The sequence below is a fragment of the Anolis sagrei genome, chromosome 4 (assembly GCF_037176765.1).
Source record: "Anolis sagrei isolate rAnoSag1 chromosome 4, rAnoSag1.mat, whole genome shotgun sequence".
Lineage (NCBI taxonomy): Eukaryota > Metazoa > Chordata > Lepidosauria > Squamata > Dactyloidae > Anolis > Anolis sagrei.
In genome coordinates, this window is record NC_090024.1 from 82,821,234 (window position 1) to 82,845,008 (window position 23,775).

Sequence of the window (23,775 nt, forward strand, 5' to 3'; positions counted from 1 at the left end):
GTCATTCAGCAGTGGAACTCTCTGCCCCGGAGTGTGGTGGAGGCTCCTTTTTTGGAAGCTTTTAAACAGAGGCTGGATGACCATCTGTCTGGAGTGATTTGAATGCAATATTCCTGCTTCTTGGCAGGGGGTTGGACTGGATGGCCCATGGGGTCTCTTTCAATTCTATGATTCTATGATCCTGACTGTGAGAGCCGTTCAGCAGTGGAACTCTCTACCCCGGAGTGTGGTGGAGGCCCTTTCTTTGGAGGCTTTTAAATGGAAGCAGGATGGCCATCTGCCGGGGGTGCTTTGAACTGGTCTCTTCCAACTCTATGAGTCTATGATTCCGGAATGTATGGCCATGTTCCAGAAGCATTCTCTCCTGACGTTTCGCCTGCATCTTTGGCAGACATCCTCAGAGGCGATGCTTTCGAGCCTCTCCTCCTTGTTCACAATGCAGATCCGCCAGAGGAAGGAGAAGAAGAGAGGCGACTGCAGAGAGAGGAGAGCAGGAACAGGTTTGGCGCAGAAGTGGCGCCCTTTCTTTCCCTCTTTGTGCCTCCGAGTTGCGCAAACTCCTCCCCCGCCCCGAATGAAACACCCAAACTTATGTAACTTGGGAACTAATCTTCCCTAATCTTGAGCAAGGCATGTTATAATCCGCATGTTATAATCCGCCGTGGTGGGGCAATGCGAGGCAACAAAAGAGGCGTGGGGAGGAGGAGGAGGAAGAGGAGGAGGAGGAGGGCGGAAGGAAAGCAAAGTTCACTCGGCTGGGCTGTCAAAACCTGGCCCAGGTGAAGAAGGAGCGAGAGGGAGCTCGGCTGCCTGCCTGCCTGCCATGAAGACCGCGGGGATCTTCCTCTTCCACGGCCTGGCCCTGGCCTGGTACGCCTACCTGGTCTACGCCGTCAGCCTCATCACCAGGAAGAACACGGAGAAGCCCTCCGACGTCTTAGCCTACGGAGGGCAGTGGAAGTTCCTCACCGTCCTCAACCTGGTAAGCAAAGAGGCCTCGACAGGATGGACACACAGGCTGCACCCATAGGCTTCCTTCTCCTAGCACTTCATCACACTAGGAGGGAAAGATCCACTTAAAATCCGGTTTCTGCCTCCTGCAGAATACCTGAGTTTGTAGTTTAGGAAGGCTGTTAAAGGCCCCTCCCTAAACTACAAACCCCAAAATTCTGCAGGAGGCAGAAACCGGATTTTAAGTAGATTTTCCTCCCTAGTGTGATGAGGCCCTACTAGTTTGGCCTGACTTCAGCTGCATGGCACAAGGCCATATAGAATGCTGGCATTGGTCACTCTGTGAGATATTTTATTTATTTATTTATTTAAAAGTTGTATATACCGACCTTCTCACCTCTCTTGAGGGACTCAGACCGGTTTCCAACCATAATATCACATACAGTTAAAAAACATAATAATTCATTTTACACTAAAACATTAAAACAGTAATTTCATTCAAAAACTACAATGGTCAGTCGTCACACTAACTCGTTGTTCATCATCCTTCATCCGTATCTGGCTCACTCGTTGAATGCCTGTCTCCATAACCACGTCTTCAGCTGTTTCCTGAATGTCAGGATAGAAGGGGCGGTTCTGATCTCCAGTGGGAGAGAGTTCCGGAGTCGAGGGGCCACCACCGAGAAGGCCCTGTCCCTCGTCCCCACCAGACGTGCTTGCGAGGCCAGTGGGACCGAGAGCAGGGCCTCTCCAGACGATCTTAATAATCTTGATGGTTCATAGGGGAGAATACATTCGGAGAGATAAACAGTACCGGAGTCGTTTATGGCTTTATAGGTTAACACCAGCACTTTGAATTGTGCTCAGAAGCTAATTGGCAGCCAGTGGAGCTGGTGTAACAGAGGAGTGGTGTGCTCCCTGTACCCAGCACCCGTTAGTAATCTGGCTGCCGAGCGTTGGACTAGCTGCAGCTTCCAGGCAGTCTTCAGAGAGCGTTGCAGTAGTCTAAACGGGATGTAACCAAAGCGTGGACCACCGTGGCCAAGTCAGACTTCCCAAGGTATGGGCGCAGCTGGTGCACAAGTTTTAATTGTGCAAAAGTTCCCCTGACCACCGCTAAAACCTGGGGCTCCAGGCTCAGCAATGAATCTAGGAGAACTCCCAGACTGCGAACCTGCAGTCTGGGAGTCTCTATAACTTTGTAGTTGAAGTCCAACCTTGGATGCTCTTAGGCAGTGGTTATCAACCTTCCTAGGAGCACCCCAGTGGCACAGTGGGTTAAACCACTAAACTGCTGAACTTGCTGACCAAAAGGAAACCACACAACACTCCTGTAATTACATCATACAACATAATTAGATGTCATGCCCAATCACATTATGTATGTATATATGCATCCTTCCACATTCTGATTGCTATTTCACAACCCCTAATGCCACATCAGTGTGAAACCATAGAGTTCAATATAGTCAGCTCTAGAATAAAAACAATCTCTCAGCCTATTTGTCCTTGTTTTATCATCCTATACTGTCTACCAGATGGTAATTATTCAAATAATAATAATAATAATAATAATAATAATAATAATAGGAAGTGTTGAACGTGTGATCCAATACAACAGCCAGCAGAGTGTCTGCTGTGGACTCATCTTGTTGTGTTTCAAATAATAATAATAATAATAAAGTTACAGTGAATGAACACGTCAAGCTACTCTGGGACTTCCGGATTCAGACAGACAGAGTTTTGGAGCACAACACTCCAGACCCCACGATTGTGTTAAAAAACAAAGTATAGATTGTCGATGTTGCAATCCCAGGTGACAGCAGGATTGAAGAGAAACAACTGGAAAAGCTAACACGATATGAGGATTTAAAGATCGAACTGCAAAGACTCTGGCACAAGCCAGTCAAGGTGGTCCCAATGGTGATCGGCACATTGGGTCCAGTGCCTAAAGACCTTGGCCTGCACTTAAACACAATTGGCGCTGACAAGATTACCATCTGCCAGCTGCAAAAGGCCACCTTACTGGGATCTGCACGCATTATTCGCCGAGACATCACACAGTCCTAGACGCTTGGGAAGTGTCCGACATGTGATCCAATGCAACAGCCAGCAGGGTGTCTGCTGTGGACTCATCTTGTGGTTTTTCAAATAATAATAATCATAAATCCAGCATATATATCTTGTTTGCTGTGACATACTGTGTTTTTGTGTCAGAATAATAATATTTATTTATTTATTTATTTAATATGTATTTGTGTTTCAAATAATAATATTTAATAGGCCACCCTATCTTTCCAAGGGGACTCAACAAAGAAAATCCAGAGTGAGATGGATCCTTAAGAATATTTTGAGCTTTTTTAAAAAAACAAAACAAAACAGAGAATTATAAAGTTCTTCCAAAGAGGGGAGAGGGCAAGAACTTTATGTAGGAAATGCAATCCTTTCCCAGTGCACACTCTCCTCAAAGAACATTGCCATAGCTCTGTACATGAGAAGGACACTTCTAGAATAGGAATATATGTATGCTTTCGCACTGTGTTATATGTGACTTCAAGTCAGCCCTGATTTATGGTGACCCTAGTGTAGATGCACTCTGTGTGGCTTTGGGTTATTTCAGATTTATGATAACCCAAAATAGAGGTTTTTTTGGCAGAATTTGTTTAGAGTGGGTTTGCCCCTTGGTGCCTTCCAAGGCTGAGAGAGTCTGACTTGCTGAAGGTCACCCAGCAGTTTGACCCCACTTCAACTGCCATGGCTCAATGCTATAAAATGTTGGGATTTGTAGTTTTGTGAGTGTGTGTCGGAGGCATAACGAACTACCAACTGCAGATTCCTGTAGCATTGAGCCATGGTACCAAACTGCTACCATTTTGCAACTTCCTTTGACATCTTGCCTTTTAACTTTTTGCTCTGAAGGGCCATGCAATGTCTAGGGAAGAGAAAGAGCTGTTGCAAGTCCATTCACACTGGAGTTTTACCATCAAGTTATTTTGGATTTATGAGATCCCAAAAGGGAAGATATCACAGGGTTTTCTTGGCAGAGAATCATAGGATCATAGAGTTAGAAGAGACCTTGTGGGCCATCCAGTCCAAGTACCTGCTAAAAAGCAGGAAAATCACATTCAAGGGGATTTGCCTTTCTTCCCCAGAAGCTGAGAACATGTGACTTGTCTAAGTCGGTTCCATGTTCAAGCAGAGGATAACGTATAGGAACCTGATGTCCCAGTATCTTTGAGGTTTCTACTTTGCTCAGAAGTATTAGAGGGGATTTCTGACAGAAAATTCTGAATACCTCTCCTTGAACTTCAAATTTTAGGCTTCTATGGAATAGAGCTATGGCAGCGAAAGTGGAATCATAGTGGTATAATTGTGTAGTGTGAAAGGTCTCTTAGTTAATGCAGGTGATTATTGGGGGGGGGGGGAATCACTTTTAGATTTGGGAATTAGGAGTTCTTATCCTTCAACACAGATACAGAAGAGGCGTTGGTATCTGTTGGGGTCTGATACCAGGAGTCCCTGTGGGTAGTGAAATCCATGCATGTTCAGGTCTCATTATATCAAATAGTGTATATAATGGCATGTATGCTGTGTTCACACACACACGCACACATACAAACACACACTTATTTGCCTATATAAAATGGAAAATAAAAGTTTGGAATTGTTTTTGCATATTTTCAAGCTGCAGATGGTTGAATCAATATACAGAGGGAAGATGTAAATCATGTTTTTACCTTTGGTATTGATGTATTTGTATTTTATTGCACTGTGTGTATTGTTACATTTTGATTGCTTTGTAAGCTGCCCCAAGTCCTTCTTGGGAGATGGTGGCGGGGTAAAAATAAAGTTTATTATTTATTATTATTAAGACTTCCTGTAGAATTGATAACACTATATAACAAAATTTGGAAAAAAAAAATCTGTTCCTGGTTTGAAAGTGTTATTTCCTGTTTAACTGTGTGGTACTTACTTTGAAAGTAGTTGTTCTACTCCAGAAACTTTGTGGCTGCCACAAACTATGTTGAATTGGTTGAGACTTGATGAGATACTAACTAATTGAAAAACTACAGCAAAATGTGGTGCAGTGTGTCCTGCAAAAACACAGTTTTTGCAGATTAATACACTTTTTCCATGTTTTTATGAGCGAGCCAATTAGGAAATAACATTTATAATCCAGGAACAAAATTTTTGTTAGGGCCCTTCCACCCAGCCATAGAACCCGGAATATCAAGGCAGAATATCTGCTTTGAACTGGATTATCTGAGTCTACACTGCCATATATTCCTGTTCAAAGCATATAATGTGGGATTTTATTCAGCTGTGTAGAAGTGTCCCCAGACAGGTCCTATATCCCAGGATCTGATTTTCTGTTTGTCCCAGATTTTTTGGCAGTGCGGACTCATATAATCCAGTTTAAAGCAGAAAAACTGGGATCAGATCCTGGGATATAGGACCTATCTGGAAGGGCCCATAGTGTAATTGAAAACCATCTAGAAATTTAATTTAAAAACAAGTAGTGGAAGGAGATGAATCAGCTTTGAAGTTCAGATGCTCAGATAGCAACCCACATGGTAGGTTGTATAGGTGACATACCATGTGGGTTTGGGTCCAGGTTACCTACAGGATTTCCCTCTCTCATACAATCCACCCATGACACTTAGGCCCTGTACAGGGCGGCTACTCCAACCAGCTAGAACCTGACTGGCAACTGTCATTATCTTTTCATCATCTGCCCTGAAGCTGTGGAAAAACCTTCTGGAAGATCACTAAAATGATCAAGAGGCTGGTGAATACACTCTATGAGGAGCGGCTTAAAAGAGCTGTTTAGTCTGCAGGAGAGAAGGCTGATAGCCATGTATAAATATGAAAGGGGAAGTCATAGGGAGGGGGGAGCAAGCTTGTTTATTATTATTACATTATTATTATTATTATTATTATTATTATTATTATTATTATTATTATTATTTGAAACACAACAAGATGAGTCCACAGCAGACAAGATCACTCTGCTGGCTGTTGTATTGGATCATATGTCAGACATGTCCCAAGTGTTGTTGTTGTTGTTGTTGTTGTTATTATTATTCATTTAGTTTCAGGGGACCAGCATTGTTAATCTGCTGGAGCAGATGTGTGATAGACCAATTTGACAATATATCTAAAGGCATACATTTTTTTTAAAAAAATTGGGGTGCTATCCTCATTAAGAAATTAATCCTAGCATATTTTAATAGTTAAACTTGCAAAATACAAGAACCTTGCATTTTTCCAAGCTGAAAGGAGGGGGCAAAATGCATTGCTCCAGCTATTATTGAATTGCAGCTCCTAGCATTCCTTGCCACTTCTTATGCCAGCTGTTGTTGCTGGGAACTGCAATCTGATAATATTTGAAGAGCTGTACTTTGCCCACCGTTGACCATAAATCTGTGGGGCACATCTCTGCAGGATAAGGTACAAAACCATGTACTATTCTGAATGTTTCTTTATGGAAGACTTCAGTCCCTGGAGCATTAGTTGGAAAGAAAGAAACAATAGTAGCCAATGAGCACAAATATGGCATTACTCTCTGAACATTGTGAGAGCCAGCATGGTGTAGTAGTTTGTGTATTGAACTACGACTCTGAAAAACCAGGGTTTGATTTCCCACTTCATGGAAACCCACTTAATGACCTTGGGTGAGTTGTACACTCTCAGCCCCTCGAAAACAATGATAGTTTTGCCTTAGGAAATAACTTGAACCCACATCCAGGGACTAACCAGGGCTAACCCTGCTTCATTATCATCGGTGATCACTCATGTCCAAGTAGGATGGCCTTCCAAGTGTAGGATCTTGGCGGAAGGTCTGTAGGTGACTGAGGATATCTATTCTTAACCCATATGTTCTTCCACAGTGAGGACATTGGTTTCCAGGTGGAAGGTGGTCCTGGTCAAGGTTGGCTTGATGCGCCTTCCTCTTGGCATGTTTCTCCCTTTCACCTTCCATTCAGGCCTCTTTGAATTCCACAGCACTGTTGATCACAGCTGACTTCCAGTTAGAGCACTCAAGGGACAGGGCTTCCCATTTTTCAGTGTCTATGCCACAGTTTTTAAGGTTGGCTGTAAGGTAGGTCCCTAGACCTAAGGCTAAAGGCAACCCTGCTTAGATCCCTAGATCAGATGGGATCTGATGTCTTTAGGGCATTTAGGTCTATATAGGAAGCAATGCCCTAATTTTACTTCTGCCAGCTATGCCCTTCGCTTCTATTCACAAGGAGCCCTTTGCTTTGAGGATTAAATAAATAGAAATACAACTACATTACATCTACTATGGTGAGAATCATGTGGCCTTCTAGATGTGGAACTTCAGCTTCCAGCAGGCTGAGACAACATAACCAATGTTGAAAGATGGAGTTCAACAACATCTTGGAGGACTGCACAATTCCCACCCATGTGGTAAAGGTTAACATTGTACACTACTTTCCCAGCGTGTTGCTTGTGGTTTTCCTGTAACATCTCTGTGTTTGAGAGTATTTGGTAATAACTGTCTTTTTGCTACAGTGTTTCTGTGGCATTTTCTCTTGATGGCTTTGTTTTCTAGCATTGGCCTCTCATGTTTTCCTTTATTCTGTTTGCAAATGGCCAATCCTGGACTCCTGGCTCACTAATGATTTCTGTATAACTGAACTACTTGCATATAACTTACATTATTTTATGGACGTTATTTCTCCCACTCTGCAATTTATGGATCTTTGCACATTCAGGCAGAACACAACAGCTTAGTCTTATAAAACCTTCCTTAAGCCCATTAAACAAGGCAGTGTTAAAGTTTACTAACCAAACTAATGTATTAAAACATTTTGGGTAAATGAGATAAGACGTAATCAGTGGCAATTTTCAATGAGCTGGTTCATGGCTCACCCTGAAAACGACTCTCTTGAGAGCAAGAGTGGGAGTGTGTTGAGGTGTGTACAATTTAAACCTGATCAAGATCTGCTCATTTGCTTTAATTAATTTAGGTTGTTCAGGCCATTTTCTATGGAGTCTCCATGCTTACTGATGCATTTGTACTAATGAAGAAACATCGAATTGCCAAGTCCATGTTTTCCTTCAGAGATCTGCTATTTGGTGGCCTGGCTTTTCCTCTGTCTATGGTAAGTTACAATGAAACAGAATAATCATTGTTAGAGCATTTGGACTAGTACGATGCTTTAAACCAGGGGTGGACAACTATCAGGGATAGAATTGCCCTAAACTTAGAATTTTGTGGCCAAATTTTCACCAACACATTTTAAAGGTCATTTGTGTCACATTTGGGGTTCAGGAAATAATAATAATAATAATAATAATAATAATAATAATAATAATAACAACAACAACAACAACAATAATAACAATAATAATAATAATCTTTATTTATACCCCATCACCATCTCCCCAAAGGGGACTCGGGGTGGCTAACATGAGGCCAAGCCCAAAAATACAATACAGCAAAATAAAATACAAAGAAACAAAACATTACATCAAAATAAGAAACATGAAGTGGAAAAATAAAATAAATAATTACAAAATAACACAATGAAGAGATAGAACACAATGGATGGGCCAAATGCACAGGATAAAAATGATAAAACCCTGGATGAGATAGTAGTGGGAAAGTGTATTTCTGAGGGAGGAGCTCATAAGAGACAAACAGTGGGGTTAGACTTTCATTAAGGCAGAAAGTGCATCATGAGGATGGAACTGTAGTAGGAACAGACAGAAATGGGATATATGTTCACTCGCCAAAGGTACATCGGAAGAGCCAAGTCTTTAGATCTTTCTTAAAAGCTGCCAGGGTTGGGGCTTGCCTAATTTCACTAGGTAGCGAGTTCCAAAGCTGGGGGGCCACAGTAGAGAAGGCTCACTCCCTCGTTCCCACAAGTCGTACTTGCGATGGAGGTGGGGGCGAAAGGAGGGCCTCCCCAGAGGATCGAAGAGATTGTGCAGGTTTATGGAAAGGCCTTGAAAAATACAACACAAAGCAGGTCATATCCTGTGATAAAATATCTCTCCTCCATGTGAAACAAGCCACCATACTAAAATACGGTGAAAATCTGCCCCTTGCCAACAAAGGCTTTCAGGAACAAGCTTTTGTCCCTCAAATATTTTTGGCCCAGGGAGCCTGTGGACCTCAAAACCAGCCTTGGGGGTCATTTCTTCACTAGGAACCCCAAATCCCAAGGCACAAGATTTCTCAGATCCCAGGCTCGGGTTATAGGAGGAATCCCAGGGTGAGAGAGCTGTGCTGAAAATGAAAAAAAAATGTTTCAAATTGAATGTTGTTGGTCCCCATTGTTTCAGGCTATGTTGGAGTGAAAATAAAGCCCAGCCAATCTTAACTGGTTGTTTTGCAGCCCAGTGAACTTATATTTTTGGATCAGATCATCCAGATTCTGCCATAAATACATCCCTGGAAGATGTAGTCCAAAATGCTAGCTTTCCCAATCCCTTGACTAGCATGCTGTGATTACGCAGCTTTTTATGTCTTAATAGCCTGTTCAATGTTCTACACTCAGGAGAACCATGTCAAGGGGTGTAATAGCCAAGAAAAGCTGTTGGTCTCAGCTTGCTTGAAGAAATGGCGAGAAAAATAAGGCTGTACATCCCAATGGATTTTGGAAAACTAGATTCTCCATAACCTTTTGGAGAAAAATAGCATTTACAACTATTTGAAACTCACAACCTTTTGTGAAAATATGATCTTCCAGAGAAGAGCCAAAAAACATTGTTCGAATAAAATCTTCTCTTTAGTGGTATATATCCACATGTATTTATGCAAGGCAATTTGGTTTTCAGTTGTTAGACTGATAATCTGGTTGTCTCTGATCTGTTAAGAACAGAGATTATGCCAATGCACAAAATATAGCAGCTCTTCAGATGTATTTTTTTCCAGTGGCCAAAAACATCTACTCTCCCATAAAATATCTTGTTTCTATATCATGCTTTCAAGAGACAAAAATAAAGTAGACTTTGTTAAAAGTGACGTATCAGTTTTACTCACAACCTTCATGTATTCAGCATACAGATACATAACTTGTCAGTCTAGTTACATATAGGTAACTAGACTCTGTGCAGATAACACAACTCATCTTTCTTACAATCAACGAAGTCTACTTTATTTTTATCTCTTGAGAGCATGATATAGAAACAAGACTTTTATGGGAGAGTAGATGTTTTTTGGGCAACTGAAATAACACTTCTGAAGAGCTACTCTGTATTTTGAGCATTGGCATAATCTTTGTTCCTAACAGTTCAAAGAGATAACCAGGTATATCAGTCTAACCACTAAGAAACCCATTTTGCCTTGCATGAATGCTAGTGGATATATACTACTAAAGAGAAGATTGACTCAAATGAGTTTTTAGCTCTTCTCAGAAAGATCATACTTTACAAAAGGGTTACAATCTCAAACATCATCTTTTCTCTAAAAGGTTAGGATTTTTCAAATGGTAGTGAATGCCAATTAATCTCCAAAAGGTCACACTTCCAAAAATCCTTTAAGGATTCTGGTTTTCCAAAAAGTTATGCCTTTCTAAAAAAAAGAAACATAGAGTAAATGGAACGCTGCATACCAAAACATACATATACAATACAGAATCAAATACAAAATAAATTACTAATGGAGGCTTGCTGTTACCAACAATGGAGTACATCTGACTTTCTTTCCCTGATGATCTGAAGTCAGTTAGATCTTCATGATTTGAATTGCACCTTCCGTGCATGTCCTCCTGGTAAGGATCATCATTATTGTCAGCAGTCACTCCTAGGACTTGATAATTGAAGCCCCATCTACATTGCCATAAAAACAGTGTGGGGATCACATCTGCACAATGCACACAGTTGAACCTGGAGTAAACCACATAGTATGGCTTGAGCCAGGGTTAAAAAAGACTGGGAAAGGTTTGAATCCTTCGATTCCTTTAGCAAGAATGCTGCCCTATCATCAGTTGAAGCAAAATTTACTACTAATCCAGAGACACCACCTTGTTGTTCACCATAAGCAGCCAAAGCTCTAGGGCTGGATTTGGGTCCAAAAGAGCACAAACATGTCCCCACAGTTGGAATATGTGCACTTCTCTGGTGCACAGGTTCTCCTTATCTGACTTGACAATTGCAGCACCAAGCAAAGGGACAGCTACATGTCTCCATCCATTAATCATATCACAGCATTGTGACTGTTTCTAAACACACAAAATTTAGAACATGAATGGCCCTGCTTTATGTTGTCACTTTTTTCATGTCAGGAGCGACTTAAGAGACTGCAAGTGGCTTCTGGTGTGAGAGAATTGGCCATTTGCAAGGACATTGCCCAGGAGATGCCCAGATGTTTGATATTTTACCATCCTTGTGGGAGGCTTCTTTCATGTCCTCGCGTGGGGAGCTGGAGCTGACAGAGGGAGCCCAACCAACTCTCCCCAGATTCAAACTGATGACCTGTCAGTCAGCAGTCCTGCCAGCACAAGGGTTTAACCATTGGGCCACAGAAACTGGGCTTTAGTTGAGCATTTTTGAAGGTCCTGTGCTTTTGACAGCAGCTTCTGTCAACATTAGATCCTAACTTGCTTAAAAGCATGGAACTCACCAGCAAGTAAATCCAGGTAGAGAAAGTATCCCTTGGGAAACCAGAAGTTGCTGCTCTTTCTGTCTCCACATAAGGGGCACTTCTGCTGATTCTGATGACTAAACACTGTGCAGAAGTTGTTTCTGTATATAAGCAACCCATACTATTTTTAGCAAAGAACATCCTTTCTCAGCTTGTGTGTCCCTGGTCTACTCTTATGTGAGCAGCTCTTTCTCAAAGGGAAAACAAAGCTAAGAAATGCAGCCAATACAGTTAGTTAATGGAATCTAAAATGGGAAGCTGCTTTATAGTGGATCAGTCCACTGATCCTTCTCACCCATTATTTTTTACAATGGCTGGCAGCTGTTCTTCAGGCTTACTGGAGATGCTGCTTATTGAAACAGGGATCTTCTGAATGCAATGTTTTACCACTGATCTACCACTTTCTGATCCACTCTCTCTTGTAATAGTCAGATTTTTAAAATAATGTCAGTAGCGACTAATGAGAAACTACAAGTTGCTTCTGGTGTGAGAGAATTTGCTGTCTGCAGGGACATTGCCCAGAGGATGTCCAGATGTATTATCATCCTATGGGAGGCTTCTTTCATGTGGTCAGATCACAAGTGGGGAATACAGCATAACTCCTTCTCTTTGCCCTTAGCCTTACTGACTCTCTAGTGTGAGGAGTAGTTGTTGTTTGTTGTGTGCCTCCAGATTGTCTGCAGCTTACACAACATAAAGTGACCCTTTCATGAGGTTTTCTTGGCAAATTTTGTTCAGAGAGGGTTTGCCTTTGTCTTTCTCTGAGGCTGAGAGAGTGTGATGTGTTGAAGATCACCCAGAGGGTTTTCATGGTTGAGCAGGGATTCAAATCCCAATCTTCAATGCTCAAACCACTATGCCACACTAGCTCTCACTTGTGGCCCTCTATCTTAGCCAGATCTTGACATTTCCTGCTGAAAATTAGAATGGACACTTTGTGCTCTTGCATATGTTGGAAGAGCCAGTGTGATGTGTTGGTCTGAGCATTGGACTACAAGGAGACGAGTTCAAATTCCCTCAAGGCCTTGGAAACCCACTACAATAGTATGTTTTATTGATAAGCCCATTGGCCATATTAAAACATTTGACAAACACATTTAACACATACACATATCCGTGCAGCATACAACCCACAGTGCAACATAAATTTTAAAAAGCTGTTAAAAAGGTCCCGATCCAGATTAAATATCTCCATCACCTCTACAGTTTACCCCAATCGATTCTAAATATGTAGTTCTCAGCTGTGTTGCTTCAAATGGAAAGAAGGGGAAACCCACTGGTTATTCTGGGCAAGCCACACATTCTCAGCCTCAGGAAACCCCAAGATGGGTTTACCTCAGGGTTGCCATAAAGTAGAAATGACACACAAACTGGAACATGTTCAGAGAGAGGCAATGAAATGGGCAAAAGGTTTGGGAACCAAGTCATATAAGGTGACACAATAGCTATCTTCAAATATGTTCTATGGAAGTTGAGTGAGCTTGTTTTCTGTTGTTCCAGATGACAGGACAAAATCCAAATTACAAAAAAGAGTAGGAGCCCCCGGTGGTGCAATGGGTTGAACCCTTGTGCCAGCAGGACTGAAGACCGACAGGTCGCAGGCTCGAATCCTGGGAGAGCACAGATGAGTTCCCTCTGTCAGCTCCAGCTCCCCATGTGGGGACATGAGAGAAGCCTCCCACAAGGATGACAAAAACGTCAAAACATCCGGGCGTCCCCTGGGCAACGTCCTTGCAGATGGCCAAATCTCTCACACCAGAAGCAACTTGCAGTTTCTCAAGTTGCTCCTGACACAAAAAAAAGTAGAGTGACTATATAGTCTCAACTTGAGTAGGCCCATTTGAACTTATACAGATCATTCGGGAACTCTGCCTTAGTTTCCACTAGATTTAGCCCATTCAGAGGAACTTCCTAACGGTGAATTAGACTGTCATGAAAGGTGATCAGCTCTTATTCTTCACAGATTTTTAAATGGCGTTTGGATAAATATCTGTTATGGCTGCTTTAGGCGTGGATTGCTGCAGTGGAAGAAAGCTGGACTCAATAATAATGTGCATAGTTTATAGGGTCAGCTGAGGTGCCAGCTTTGCGGTTCTCTGATTTTGTGCACATGCACAGCAACAGATTAGCCTTGAGGGAATGCAGCCTTTGAGGGGAAAGGTCTCATATCCTACTCCTATATCCTTTCTTGGACCATTCTCTGGCCCAAGCTTAGTTTTCATTAAAAGGAAGTTTAAATCTTAAAATTGGAATTTTTGAACTACAACTCACCAATTTTTTTTAATCAGCACATCCAGTGACCATATTGGCTGAGGGGGTCTGGGAATGATGTTTGGAACTTCGTAATCTACAGTCACATCATGAATCTTACAGATGTGTGTGTTTATGCCCCCTCCCCGCAATGAGCAATATCTACATGCTTGGGGATATCAGAAGTTATAGTCCATCACTTTTCATTTTCAGCTGATCCATGGAGGCTCTGGAGGGGAGTTTGGGCAGTTGGATGGGTAGCTAGAGGGTGATTACCATATTTCTGGATGATATTTAATATGGTGGGCTTGAATCATAGAATCACAGAGTTCGAGGAGACATCATGAGCCATCCAGTCCAACCTACCAAGAAGCAGGGTTTGTGCAGTTTTCAGACAGGAAATCACCCTCCAAATTCAGTGGGCTTTGGTAGATTGCTATATATTTATTTATCATATTAGAAGCAAACCAAGGGTACAGTTGAAAACACAAAGTTTTAAAAACTTGGCATTATATTAAATGTCCTTTGACCTGAAGCTGGGCACTTGGAGCGCCTCTGGTGTTGCTATAAGAAGGTCCTCCAGTGTGCATGTGGCAGGGCTCAGATTGCATTGTAATAGGTGGTCTGTAGTTTGTTCTTCTCCACACTCACATGTCATGGACTCTACTTTGTGGCCCCATTTCTTAAGGTTGGCTCTGCATCTCATGGGGACATGAGAGAAGCCTCCCTGCAGGATCACAACATATCCGGGCATCCTCTGGACAACATCTTTGTAGACGGCTGATTCTCTCACAGCAGAAGGAACCAGAAACAACTAGCAGCATGTAGACTTCTATGCAACACAGATTTTGGGGTCTGCATGCACTATGTGGATCATACTTTTTCCATAAAAGCAGGTAGCCTGGTGCAGTTAAAGCTAAGTGTTGGTTAATAACATACCTGCAATACACTTGCTTCCCACAAGGCTGGACTGCCTACAGAAAGATGTGGTGGTGCCACCCTTTCTGGGAATTGTTTGGCTTCCAGAAACTTGCTTATAAGCATCTACATAAGCAGGTTCTGCTTGTTTGATCCTTCAACTGTGGAAAAATGGGTAGGCAAATAATGTGAAGAGGACCTGCTTGCAAAAAAGTGCTGGATGGAAGATCACATTCATGTTCATAGTGCCATGCTAGCTGGGAGATTTTAGGAGCTCACATCCTAAGCAAGCTTTACTTAAAATTCATATTGTTACATCAAAGTCTGGAATCAGTATGTCCCATCATCATTTTTTTAAAAAGTCATCCCAACATGCTGAGAGTTCAGGGAGGTTGTTCCTACCATCTCTTTTTGGAAAACAACACTGAACTTTATCTTGCTATATCGCCATTGTTAGATAAGCACATAACACTTCTGAAAATGATTTGTGTATGTTTCAAATGTTTTGTTTCAGTTTGTGTTTACAAGCTTTTGGATGTTATACTCTTATGACCGGGAGTTAGTTTACCCCAAGAGCCTTGACTTGGTCTTTCCTGTCTGGATGAATCATGCAATGGTGAGTAAAAAAAAGAAAAAGTCTGGAGGAGTGGATGGAAACATGCTGTATGAAATAAAGCTAATTTTTAATCAATACTCCCCTCTAAGGTGATTTATGAAAAAGAAAGCAAGCATGACCCAGTCAATTATCCACTTGTAAGTTCCAATGATTTCCACGGATGAGTCAGATACACTCTTAATCCTTCTCATAGAAATTGGGGAAATGAGTGAGAATTATTTTACTGGATGGCATGTGAACATTGCAAATGGTCTTTCAATGTTTTCTCCTGCTGTCTCTTTAAGAACTGTAGCAAATGAGTGGATGTATGAATTGCTAAAAGAAGCCTTAAAGCACGGAGAGGGAAATGTCAGTGAATCATAGTTTGCCAAGTTGAAGTCAATGGAAAGATGTGAAGTCATTGAATTGGAGGCGGAGAGAGACATTTTCTAGGTTACCGCAGTGCATAGAAAAGAATGAAACTGCTGTAAACAGAGTGTTATACAATAGTGTGTATTTGGGAATACAAATGAGTGTTTGGCAGTTTTTTAGAAAGGAAGGAAAGATCCCCAAAGTAATAATGCTGAAGCAAACCAACTGGGCAGCTAATTTGTGTGGTGCCCACAAAAAAGGGCAAGCTTAACAAGAGCTAATTGGTTTACTTGTGTTCCCAGATTGATTTTTTTTTTAAAGGACCTTAGCATAAACTAATCAAAAAGAGAGGGTTGGGTAAACTCTTTGCTGGCCAAGGGCAAGAAGTTGCTGGTAAAATAGAAGTGGTGGGTGTGTTGCTAAATTCATGATGCATCCTCTTGAGGAAGGTGGGAGGAAAAGTTCGGTACAAGACTGAGTCATAGCAGCTGAAACAAATGAAATAATCCTATCCAAGATGCTGCTTTGGTTCTCTGAACCTTTTGTGCTCAGTGCTCTCTTAGGTGGCTGACTGTGGCTCAGGGAAGTGCTAGAAAAGATCAGCACTCTGTGTCATGACAGTCCCTGTTCTGACTTTATACTTTGGCAAAGTCGGTTTGCATTGTTTATTCCATTAGAATAGGGCTGGTCTCTATTATTTATTTATTTACTATATTTATATCCCACCCTTCTCACCTCAAAGAGGATGCAGAGCAGCTTACGGTAGTCAACAATTTGATGCCACACAAACATACATACAATAAAATAAACATATATGTTAAAAACCAAAAAGTTAAAAACATCTCAATATTAAAACCACACAATCCAAATCATAGTCCGAAACCATTCCGGTCGTAATTTGTAATTTTTTATTCTTATTGCACTGAAAAATTGTGGTCCAGAAGCCTGGTCCCACAGCCACGTTCTTGCTGAAGGTCAGGAGGGAGGGAGTTGATCTAATTTCTCTGGGGAGGGAGTTCCAAATCCAAGGGGCCACCACTGAGAAGGCTCTGTCTCTCGTCCCCACCAACTGTGGAGGTGGGACCGAGAGCAGGGCCTTCCCAGAAGATCTTAACCTTTGAGGTGGTTCATAGAGGGAGATACATTCAGACAGGGCAGTTTGGCAGGAACGGTTTAGGACTAAGGCCAGCAATTTGAAGTGTGCTTGGTAGCAGACTGGCAGCCAGTGGTGTGTATGTTCCCTGTACATCACTCCAGTGAGGAATCTGACTGCCGTCCGTTGAACCACTTGAAGCTTCTGGACAGTCTTCAAAGGCAACTCCACATAGAGCACATTGCAGTAATTGTGTAATAGCCGGTCTGTTTTAACCTTCGTTTTTAACTTTTGTGCTATGAAGTTTTACCTTGGCATTTTAATGATGATATTTTTAATTACCTTTTAACTTAATCAAGTTTTAATGTATTTTAATTCACTATTACAGGAGTCTTAGGAGAGTGATCAGTGCCTATTTGTGTACTTTTGTTTTTGTCTTTAATGTTGATATTGTCAGTGGACTAATCAATAAACTTTGCTTGCTTGCATTGCAGTAATCTATCTGGGTTGTAACAAGAGTGTGGACCACCATGGCCAAGTCCGGCTTCTCAAGGGCCCTGAGGCCATTCTTGTGGCTCCAGAGACCTCCCTGCCCCATTTCATTTGCTCTGAAGTGCCTAAAACTAATATCTAGAGATGTCAGGGCATTCTATGTTTGGTACTCTGCTTGAAGCTTCCAGGTCGCAAATTGAAAATTTCACATTTTCCCCTAAAAAAGCGTTTTTGCCTCAAAATGTGTTCTGTGCACCCACAAAAGCCCCAAAAGATGCCACAAAAGGGTGTTTGTGGACAAATTTTTTTTGTTTGAATAGGTGTGGGGACAGAGCCCTGTAAAGTCTCCTTATGGACTAATGAGGATCCTTAACCTTCACTGTTATCCACCCCTATTCTTTGACACTTCTTCTTAAACTGTGGGTCCTGGGTGCAAACGGGGTCCCCTTTGCTCAATGCTGTGGTCTGAAAAGGTTCAGCAAGAGTAAAATGTTTCTGAATGTCTTCTAGTGGCTGTTGTAGATATTAGACAAATCTGTTAGCAACAACATGCAGTGTTTACAGTAAATGCTTCAGCTGTACTTCATAAAAAAGGAAAACCAGCCTGTTTAGCAAGCCTCATTATCAGTAAATGTTTGATTTTATACATATTTTATATACCTATATATACATGAGGCCATGTAAAATATTCTGGGGCAGAAACGGGCCCCAAGTGGAAAAAGTTTAAGAACTCTGCTCTAGAAGAATGATGGGCAACTGTGGCTGTCCAGTTGTTTTTGTCCGACAACTCTGATTTGCTCTTGATAAAATAATAATAATAATAACAACAACAACTACTACTACTACTACTACTTTATTTTTATACTCCACCTCCATCTCTCCAAAGGGACTCAGGGCAGCTTACAAGGGACAAGCCCTGAGCACAGAGTTAAAACATAATGCAATAAAATACAAACGAAACAAAACCAAATAGAAACATAGCCAAAGTTAATGGATGATGGATGTTGTAGTCCAAGGATGTGAGGCCTAGGTTCTTCCCCAGTCTGCCAATTGTTTTCTCTCAGCTCACTTAGGAAACAACCATCTATATTGCCTTTAGTTCTTTGGAAGAAAAACAAGATATACATCAAATAAATAAATTAAATTTTCTACTACCAGACACACTTAGTTCCCCTTTTAAAATAATGCATTCTAGCAGGGATCACATATAAGAATGATGACTTTGAAAGTGTTCACCCCTTTGAGTGTGATTACAAGAGTTTAGCCACCAATACAATGGTTTCCTACATTTTAGGACATTAGAGAGACATTTTCATTTGCACCAAAGACTTTTTTTTTTACAAAGCACAGTATATTTTGCACACAGAAGGTAGCTTGAAAATATCCTAGTGCTTTGATAGAAATGCTGACAATAATACAACAGCTCTTTGTAATAAATCTCCAGGAAACTGTTCTTATCTTTTATTTCTTCCTGCCATCTTTTCTGATTATAATTTTCATCTTCCCTTCCTTTTTTGATCCATTTTCTATTTCATCCTACTCCCACAATCTGTAGTAGATTTCCCAGCCCCCAGACATCACTATCTAATTTATCTGCATGTATTTGTAGTGCAACATGTAATTTAGTCTTGGGTTGCTGTGAGTTTTCCATGTTCCAGAAGCATTCTCTCCTGACATTTCACCCTCATCTATGGCAGGAATCCTCAGAGATTGTGAGGTCTGTTAGAAACTAGGCAAGTGAGGTTTATATATCTGTGGAATATCCAGGGTGGGAGAAAGAACTCTTGTCTGTTGGAGGCAGGTATGAATGTTGCAATTGGCTACCTTGATTAACATTGAATGGCCTTGCAGATTCAAAGCCTGGCTGGTTGCTGCCTGGGGAATCCTTTGTTGGGAGGTTTTGGCTGGCCCTGAGTGATGGGAGGTGTTAGCTGGCCCAACAATCAGGGCCAGCTAAGACCTCCCAACAAAGGATTCCCCAGGCAGCAACCAGCCAGGCGTTGCAGCTGCAGGACCATTCCATGCTAATCAATGTGGCCAACTGCAACATTCACATGTGCCCCAAGCAGACCAGAGTGTTTTCTCCTACCCTGGACATTCCACAGATATATAAACCTCACTTGTCTGTTGGATGCAAGTGTGAATGTTGCAAATGGCCACCTTGATTAGCATTTAATGGCCTTACAGCTTCAAAGCCTGGCTGCTTGGAAACTGCATTTAGCCACCTCTGTTAAAGACGGCTGGTGCCTCACCAAACTGCAACTCCCAGGAATACAGAGCATTTAGCAATGGCAGTTAAAGTTGTGCCAAACTACACTAAATCTACAAGGTAGATACAACAATGAAAAAACAGTGAATTCCCCCAACCTGAGAAAATGTTAAGCTTTGTCTTTGGTGGTTAAATTATGTGAAAATCAAAATGGCTAGTATTGCATTATGCTATCATAGTAACAGTTGTAGTCTGTTAACACCCTTTTAAATTAAACTGTATAAGTAAGTAAATCAAAGCAAAGTAGTACAAAACATATTGCAAGGCAAAGTTTCATCAATTATCTGAACAGAACAAAATTGTTCACGCGTTTCACCCACTGCCCGTGGTGATGCAATGGGTTAAACCTTTGTGCTGGCAGGACTGCTGACCGAAAGGTTGACAGTTCAAATCCAGGGAGTGGGGTGAGCTCCCATCTATCAGCCTCAGTTTCTCATGCAGGGATATGCGAGAAGCCTCCCAAAGAATGGTAAAAACATCTGGGCATTCTCTCACACCAGAAGCGACTTACAGTTTTTCAAATCGCTTCTGACACAAAATTACTATGTGCAATGCTATTCAGATCAGCAGTTTTGGTTTGGGGTTTCTCCCTCTTGTTTTGGAGAGGAGAGAAATACCCTCTCCAAATTACTTTTCTTTGTTTTACTTGTTACAAATGAAACTGAAAAGAAACTGTTAATGAAAAACACCAGAATGAGTCACTGTTTCCATCCATTTCCCCTCCAACCTTCAGAGACTGGTGTCAATCCAGGCCTAATTACAACGATTTGCTTTTTAAACACTTTTTTTTAAAAAAAAAAAGATTTGCACAAAGAACAAAGCTTGCATTTATTTGAATGAATGCTAGGTTAAACAATACATTATAGTGGAAATGAAGTTTAATTGCCTTTAATAGCTCATGGTGTGCAGGGTGACTAGAGCCATATTAAAAATTGCTCTGAGGAGGTGCCACTTTTCCGAGAAGAAAACAAAATGCATTTAAAGGCTTTTCAAATTGTTTGGAGTTGTGGTATGTGGCCCATTACTAATGCCAACATGACAGTCATCGTTCTGTCATCTACCAAGAGGAATTCATTTGGAGAACTAATTGAAAGTCATTGACAAGTAGAAAACTTTGTCATAATGGGCCAGTTACACAATGCTTTGGGAATTAGGCTTTATCAATGTAAACTTCCATAAGCTCATTTCCTTTCTTGTCTATGTATTTGTTTTATCACCATAAATTGGTAAGGAAACATTAAAAAAGAAATGAAGGCAGGTTTAAATGAACTTTGTGTAATTGAGTGCATCTACGATGAAGACTTAATGCAGTTTGACAACACTTTAACCACCATGGCTGAGGGTTATGGAATCGTAGGACTTGTAGTTTTACAAGGTCTTAACTTTCTTTGCTAAAGAGTGTTGGTGCCTCATGAAACTATAAATCCTAGGGTTCCAAAGCACTGAGCCATGGCAAGTAAAATGGTGCCAAACTCAATTAACACTACAGTTTAGATCAGGCATGGGCAAACTTCAGCCCTCTAGGTGGTTTGGACTTCAACTCCCACAATTCCTAACAGCCAGTAGGCTGTTAGGAATCGTGGGAGTTGACGTCCAAAACACCTGGAGGGCCAAAGTTTGCCCATACCTTGAGTAGATGCCCGCATTGTTGACCAAACCTAGCTTTCTTTTTCCAGCACCTGTTGCCAAAAAATCCTTTACTTATTTAATTTAGCGAGTCCCCTTCACCTCTGGATCTTATGTATACATTCCAAGCTTGTTGTATATATGTTCTTCATGTTGCTTTTGGGTTTATGGTGATCCCATGTAATTCAAAGGGTTTTCCTTAGACAAGGAATATCCAGAAATGGTTTGCCATTAGTGAATTACCAGTCATGAGGTTATTTTCGGTGTCACTTGAACAGATATTTTCCAATTACTTCTACAGTGACTTTTAATAGGCTTTTAAGCATTTAGGAATTGGGTTGCTGTGAGTTTTCTGAACTGTATGGCTATGTTCGAGAAGCATTCTCTCTCGATGTTTCATCCACATTTATGGCAGGCATCCTCAGAGGTTGTGAGGTCTGTTGGAAACTAGGCAAGTGAGGTTTAAATGTCCGTGGAATGTCCAGGGTGGGAGAAAGAACTCTTGTCTGCTTGAGGCACGTGTATATGTTGCAATTGGCCACCTTTAGTAGCATCTAATGGCCTTGCAGCTTCAAAGCCTGGCTGGTTTAGGAATGTTTTGCTATTTCCTTATCAATGATACCTGCAATGAGCAATGCACTGAGTTACTTTGTATAATATTGCAACAAGTAACAAGTGTCTTCTTTTTGTGGAAAAAACTGGATATATGCAATGATGTAAACAAATTCTACAAACAATTTTGGAGCTGGCATACCAAAGTGAATCTAAAATTCTATAGAGCACACTGTGGAATTGGAATGCTATTAGAAAAGGATGTATTGTGTTTCTATATCCATGTTGTATAACCTCTTTCTTGACTCTTGTTATCTATTCACAATCTTAGCAGAATACAGCCTCCTGGGTTTGGGGGATTGCAGTTTCATAAATATTGGTGGGTTCTACAGAGGCACCTTGAGTACAATTTTGTGTGACACAAACTGTTTGTTTTCCCCCCCAGCACACTGCTATATTCCCCTTGGCCGTGTTGGATCTCTTCAGTACCCCTCACCGTTATCCGTCAAAGGGGAAAGGGCTCAGCTTATTAGGAATTGCTGGTTTTTCCTATTTGTGTTGGTAAGAATTCTTCTCTTTTTAATGAATGAAGTCTCTTTCACATGATGTTTGGGCGAGAAGCCAAGAGGGGATTCCTTCTCTCATCGAGTTATTACATGCAGCCAGATGTCCTCGGTTGAAAAGACTTTGCTTTCCTCAGCCGGCCTGAAAGAAGTCCTGACTGTTCAGCTACAATGAACTCCTGATCTGACTTTAGAAAAGCTTTGGAACTCTGTGAACGATTGCATTATACAACCCATACATTAGGCTGTGCAAGGGGCTTCTTAGTCTAATCAAATCCTAAACGTAATGAGATTATGCACGCTGCTTATCAAAATTCCTTTCCCATGTACCAGCTTGCTTTGTTACTTAACTGCTGTGCTTTGTGCTATCTACAGGTTTTGCTGTTGGGAGCTTAGGGCAGACATGGACTGAGATCCCTATCAGTATATTCAATGTATGTGTTGTCCTCACCTATCACTGCTTGCACTCAGAGCTTGGAAATGTTACTTTTGGGGACTACAACTACGAGACTCCTCTGACCAACAATGGCCAATAGGGATTCAGAGTAATGCTTCCATCCGTTGCCTGTGACCATGATGTGAGAGGAACAGGGGGAGCATATACCATCATGGCTGGGATGAGACCTTGTAGTCCTCTAGATCAGGGATCCTCACACTTTTTAAACAGAGGGCCAGGTCACAGTTCCTCAAATTGTTGGAGGGCCAGATTATAATTTGAAAAAAAAAGGAATGAATTCCTATGCACACTGCATACATCTTATTTGTCGTGCAAAAAAACCCACTTTAAAACAATAGAATAATTAAAATGAAGAACAGTTTTGACAAATATAAATTTATTAGTATTGTAATGGAAAGTATGGGCCTGCTGTTGGCTGGTGAGATAGGTTTGGGGTTGTTGTTGTTGTTTCAAGTCATTTCAGATTTAGGTTGACCCTGAGCGAGGGCTGAGTAAATGACCTTGGAGGGCTGTATCTGGCCCCAGTTCATAGTTTGAGGGCCTCTGCTGTAGATGTTGCTGGCCATTCAGTCCTATCATCTTTTGTCCTTGGCCGTGCTGTCAGAGGAAGATGGGAGCTGAGACCCAGCAACAAGAGGAGCAGGCAAGGATGCTTATTCCATTACAGTGCTGCAGTGTTGCATGCTGTCAGTTGATAAAGCCAAATTAAATAAAGCTTCAGTTCCAGATGGATTATCTGCTCTGTTTTATAAGGCATATAAAGAAGTTTTAGGCCCATAATTGCATTCAACAATGACCCAAGTGCTCCAAAAAGGGGAGATGCCAGAGTCCTGGGAGGAAGCTATGATAGTTTTTTTTTTTACTTAAACAGGACAGAGACATGGAGCAAGTGAAGAACTATAGACCAATTTCATTACTCAATGACAATTATAAGTTATTTGCAGAAATTTTAGCAAACAGGTTAAAACAAAATTTAGCCAAAATAATACATGGGAATCAAGTAGGCTTCTTCCCAG

General features: G+C 41.4%; 1 protein-coding gene across 1 annotated transcript in view; it reads left to right on the forward strand.

The window, feature by feature from the left end:
- The first annotated feature begins 596 nt into the window (after positions 1-596).
- ADTRP (androgen dependent TFPI regulating protein) overlaps positions 597-23,775 on the forward strand; it is a 31,014-nt gene continuing 7,835 nt past the window's right edge. Inside the window, exons 1-4 of the mRNA XM_060774814.2 lie at positions 597-982; positions 7,947-8,081; positions 15,255-15,356; positions 22,185-22,300. Of these exons, the coding sequence (XP_060630797.2) occupies positions 824-982; positions 7,947-8,081; positions 15,255-15,356; positions 22,185-22,300 (512 nt within the window). The 5' untranslated portion in view covers positions 597-823. The remainder of the gene's footprint in view (positions 983-7,946; positions 8,082-15,254; positions 15,357-22,184; positions 22,301-23,775) is intronic.